Source organism: Microtus ochrogaster, linkage group LG2, assembly GCF_000317375.1.
Source record: "Microtus ochrogaster isolate Prairie Vole_2 linkage group LG2, MicOch1.0, whole genome shotgun sequence".
Lineage (NCBI taxonomy): Eukaryota > Metazoa > Chordata > Mammalia > Rodentia > Cricetidae > Microtus > Microtus ochrogaster.
This window is the reverse complement of record NC_022028.1, coordinates 35,904,328-35,909,319: the sequence shown is the minus strand read 5'-3', so window position 1 is coordinate 35,909,319 and position 4,992 is coordinate 35,904,328. Positions and strand designations below refer to the sequence as shown.

General features: G+C 38.1%; 1 protein-coding gene across 5 annotated transcripts in view; it reads right to left on the bottom strand.

Moving 5' to 3' along the window:
- Window positions 1-4,992, bottom strand: part of Herc4 (HECT and RLD domain containing E3 ubiquitin protein ligase 4) — a 78,062-nt gene that overhangs the window by 20,510 nt on the left and 52,560 nt on the right. For 4 of the 5 annotated variants that reach the window (XM_005360131.3, XM_026785577.1, XM_013351224.2 and 1 more), the window contains one exon: window positions 1,203-1,322. In XM_005360131.3, coding sequence (XP_005360188.1) covers window positions 1,203-1,322 — 120 coding nt within the window. Of the gene's footprint in view, window positions 1-1,202; window positions 1,323-4,992 lie in introns of those variants that run through there. The other variant, XM_026785579.1, reaches the window with a different exon arrangement.

The following is a 4,992-nucleotide window of genomic DNA, read 5'->3' as shown; positions in this document are numbered from 1 at the left end:
AAAAAAAAAAAAAAAAAAAGTTCTGCATAAATGCAAAAGTTTGATGAACTCTCTTTGTTTTAAAAACAAAGGAGAGATGGCTCAGCGGTTAAGAGCACTGACTGCTCTTCCAGAGGACCCGGGTTCAATTCCCAGCAACCCACATGGCAGCTCACAACTGTCTGAAAATGCAGTTCCATGAGATCTGACACCTTCACACCAATGAACATAAAGTTAAATAAATCATTAAAAAAAAAAAAAACAAAGAAAGAGCTAGGTGTGGTGGCATAAGTGTTTAATCCCAGAGCTCTGGAAGCAGAGGGAAATGATCTCTGTTGAATTCAAGGCTAGCCTGGTCAACATAGCAGGTTCCAGGCCAAGCAGGGCTGTCTTCCAAAAAGGGAAAAGAGACCAGCTTTCTGCAGTGATTTCACATTCACGTGTAAATGGAGACAGGAACTATATTATAGATCAGAAAGAATGAGAAGTAAAACAAAACGAAAAACACTAAAAAAATTATAGTCCTCAATTACCTCATTCTTATCAGAAAACGGTGAACAACAAAATAGTTCCTTAACAGATTTAGTCTGAAACCATCACAGCTTTGCACTAAGACGTGTGTGGGTAACGAGACTACCAAATTTCACGCAAATACTGAAAGACAGTAGAGTTGCTATCTTAACTAGGTTGTCTACAGATGGTATTACTTTTCCATTAGGCTGGCCCAGAGCTCACTGCCTCAGCGAATGGAGCACTGAGACGACAGGTGTATGCCACTGTGTTTGGTTCTTATGGGACAGTAAGTATCTGGTTACTAAAGACCTGCAGTCACGCAAAGAAGCTCATCCAAAAGTGGACAACATTAACAATCTGAAATAAAAAAAAAAAACTCAGCAGTCCCAGAACTCTCTTCTGCTTCTGAAGCAAACTTCTTATAGCATAGCTAAGAGATCCAAATACCTACTATGCTGAATATTAGAAAAGATGCAACCTTAAAGAAAATAAGATGAGTTCAAAGTCCAAGCCACACCTGCATGTGCTCAAGAAAAATACTATCTGTACTGTTGGTTTGGTGTTGAATTATCTCCTTTATACAATGCATTATTTTAAAATAACTAACAACTTGGAGTAAAAGCTATGAAAATACTTATTTGCTTCCAAAATGCTTCTTTTGTATTGTAACAAATGGCACCTAAGTTCAATCTCCAAGTGTAGAGACGTACCACTCCATAGGCTTGCTGTTGGACCCAGTTGATGTAGTCATTTCTTATGTCTATCAATTCTTGTACTTCATGTATATAGAATTTGTCGTATTGTATAAGGTGTCCTGTTTTCTCATTTACCTAAAAAAGAAAAAAGAAAGAAGTGTAATTAACATTAAATTTAGACAGTACTTAAAGCAGAGAGTAAACAGCTCTTAAATAGAAAAAAAGGCTTTGGAGATTTCTTTAGCTAATTTTCTATGGGGACAAAAATACAATTACTGAGTGCCTACTATATATGCAAAATCCTTATCAGGTGCTATGGGAGACAAAATATTTATAGGATGTGATATCTACCTGTGTTCAGTACCCCCAAGTCTAGAAAAAAAAATACCTTTACAACCAAACACACTATAAAATGTATAAATCAGAAACTTTATGGACTTCAAGATGGCAAACAAGACCTGAACAGTAATAGCTAATAGCTGATAAATGTTATACTATTTAATATCTGATTAGACAAGACTTTTAATTACTCTTTTACTTTTATTTTTGTTTATATGACTGTACACTACACATGTGGAGTACCTTCAGAGGCCAGAAGAAGGAAGGGGTCAGATCCCCTGGAGCTGGAGTAAAAGGCAATGGAGAGCACCTGACATGGATGCTGGGAACTGAACTCAAGTCCCTTAATAGAGTAGTAAGTGTTCTTAGGCACTGAGCAATCTCTCCAGACCCTGATTATAAAAGGTGGTGTCTGGCTACGGTGAAAAACAGACAGACAAAACAAGGCTGCAGACTTACTTGAGAGATAAGCAAGTACACAAGCAAAGGTCATCCCTAGTGAAGAGCATCACCGCAACCAATCCTGGGACAGTTACATCTGCTGATGCAATGCAACAAGTCCACACCTTTTTATCAAGCACACTAACCCGAACTGAATCAAGTCTTAGAATCTAAATTCTGGTTTGCAGAAAATACAAAGGGCAGTCAAGCATCACAATCACACAAGGACACGATCACAAAAATCCTCAATTGTGGAACTTTCATAACACGCACCACAATTCTTCAAAAACCAAGGAAATAGAAATTAAGGAGGGAAAAGGATGAAGGGGTTCTACAGTGAAGAAAAGGGGGAGGGGCTAGGTCCTGTGAGATGGTTTGGGGGATAAAGGAGCCTGCTACTATGGCAGGTCTGGTTTGAGTTTCTGGAACCCATGTGGTGGAAGTCTTCTGACCATGCAATGATAGCCGCAGCACCTCCCACATACATAACTAGAGACTGCCAGGTAAAGAAGCTTACAAAGTCACCCTCCTCCTCACAATAACAATTTTTTTTTTTTTAAATTTTCGAGACAGGGTTTCTCTGTAGCTTTTGGTTCCTGTCCTGGAACTAGCTCTTGTAGACCAGGCTGGCCTCGAACTCCCAGAGATCCACCTGCTTCTGCCTCCTGAGTGCTGGGATTAAAGGCGTGCGCCACCACACAATGACAAATTTTTGACCATAAATAATGTTTTCTTCCAGTAACAGAATTAAACTGACAGTCACAGAGAGGTACAGTACAAACTTCTAAGGACTCCTATAAGAGAATTATCAGAGCTAATAATTTGCCAAAATCATGGAGTAAAAGTTCAATACTTAAAATTTTCAACTCAATTTCTCTACCAAGAAAGCTCTGAAAATGATACATTCAAATTATATACAATTAAAAATATAAAATATTGAGGAACATTTTTTAAAAAAATGATCACTTTATGCATATGAGTATTTTGCCTACATGTTTGTCTGGACCAGAAGAGGGTGTTGGATCCCCTAGAACCGAATTACAACAAATGGTTGTGAAAGCTAGAACTGAACACTTGGGTGCTAGGAATTGAACCTGATTCTCCTCAAGAGCAACAAGTGCTTTTAGCCACTAAGTTATCTCTCTAGCTGCCTAGGGGGATTTTTTTCAAGGATGCATAAGACCTACGAAAATGGTAAAACAGTAAAAGAACAAAGAGACCTAGATAAACCAAGAGAAAAGACTATGATCACAGACTGTAACAAAATTTAATTAGATTCTGCAAACCTTGTTTCAACCTCCTCTCCACCAAAAAAAAAAACAAAACCAAAAACAAAAAACAAAAAACCCCAAACCAAAACAAAACCAAAAACAGTGTCTTAAAGAACATCCTGCTATAAATGCTAGAAATAATATTACTGTTATGTAGAAAACCACTTGTCTACTCAGAACTGGAATACCGAGGACTGATATATGCATGGGGTGACACAGATGGCTCAGCATTTGCAGATCCTGCTGGGGGAACTGGGTTCTGCTCCCAGTACCCAGAGGGAACCTAACAATCTCCAGGAGATCTAAATGCCCTCTTCTGCCCTCAGAAAGCACCAGGCATGCATGCATATGTCTATGTACATAGTACACAAACATGTAGAGAATACACCTATATACATAAAATAAAAATTAAAAAGTGTGACATGTGGTATAGTCACAAATGTTTTATAAAAATGTACACACACTAAGATAAAGAACAAATACAACAGGTTAACAATTGATAAATCTAATATGGAGAATATAGGTATTCATCATACTTGTCTTACAATGTTCAGTATGTATGAAAATAGTTAAAAACTGAAGAGGGAAGAGATCAGGCATATAGCACAGTGTAGAGGGTGGCTCAGCATGCAGAAGATTCTGGGCTTATTATTCTGGGCTTACAGATACACATTCATAAAACAAAATAAAACTCACAAGTGTAAAGATTTAAAAAAAAAAGAAAAAGGCTGGGTGGTAGTGGTGCGCACCTTTAAACCCAGCAGTTGAAAGCCAGCCTGATCCACAGAATGAATTCCAGGACAGCCAGGCTAAACAGAGAAACCATCTTGGGGGAAAAACAAAACAAAACCAAGAAGTTTGAGAAAGGCGAGGCTAAACTTGTAGGCAAAGAAGCATGGGTTAAATAAAGGAGGAAAAAAATTATATATCCTGGCTTTAACAGCTGGTCCAACAAGAATGAAAGACATAGGAAACAAAATTGGACAAAAGACACAGCTCCAAGAAACTGAGCCAGCTTACTTGGAAACTGCCCTCCCTGAGATTCCAAAGAATGCTTAGCGCTGTGTAACAAAGTTTGGAGTGCTTCATTGAGAAACTGACAAGACCAATGAGGAAATAATTTGAAGCCAACAGGTTAAAAAAATCAGTGAAATTTTGAAAATTATTCTGTTAGCTCAATAATATAAAGAGAAATGAGAGACTAATGGTAAAAAAGGAGAATATCAACAAGATACCAATTTCCCACTCATAGGACATGCAGAGGCCATGGCAGCCAAATGGACAAAGTTAAATTTCTTTTTCAATACTTCAAATCTGGTGAACAACAAACAACAACAAAAAGCCTATAAGTCAGAAGACACTCTTTTTTGGTTTTGTTTTTTCAAGACAGGATTTCCCTGTGAAACAGTCCTGGCTGTCCAGGAACTCACTCTGTAGACCAGGCTGGCTTCAAACTCAGAGATCCACCTGCTTCTGCCTCCCTGGTGCTGAGAGAAGACATTCTTGGTACAGCAGGAAGTAGGAGTTGGGGAGGACGAGAAGTTTGACATCAGGTCTTTGCAAATTCTAAAGTAAGAAGAGCTAGGTACAAAAGGTCACAGCACTCACTCAGGAGGTAGAGGCAGGAGGTTCAGACTTTTAAAGCTATCCTAGTGTCTTAAATCCCTAGTGAGGGGAAGCCAAAAGGGACTACTAAGACCACATGTCAAAAAATAAATAAATAAATAAATAAATAAATAAATAAATAAATAAAT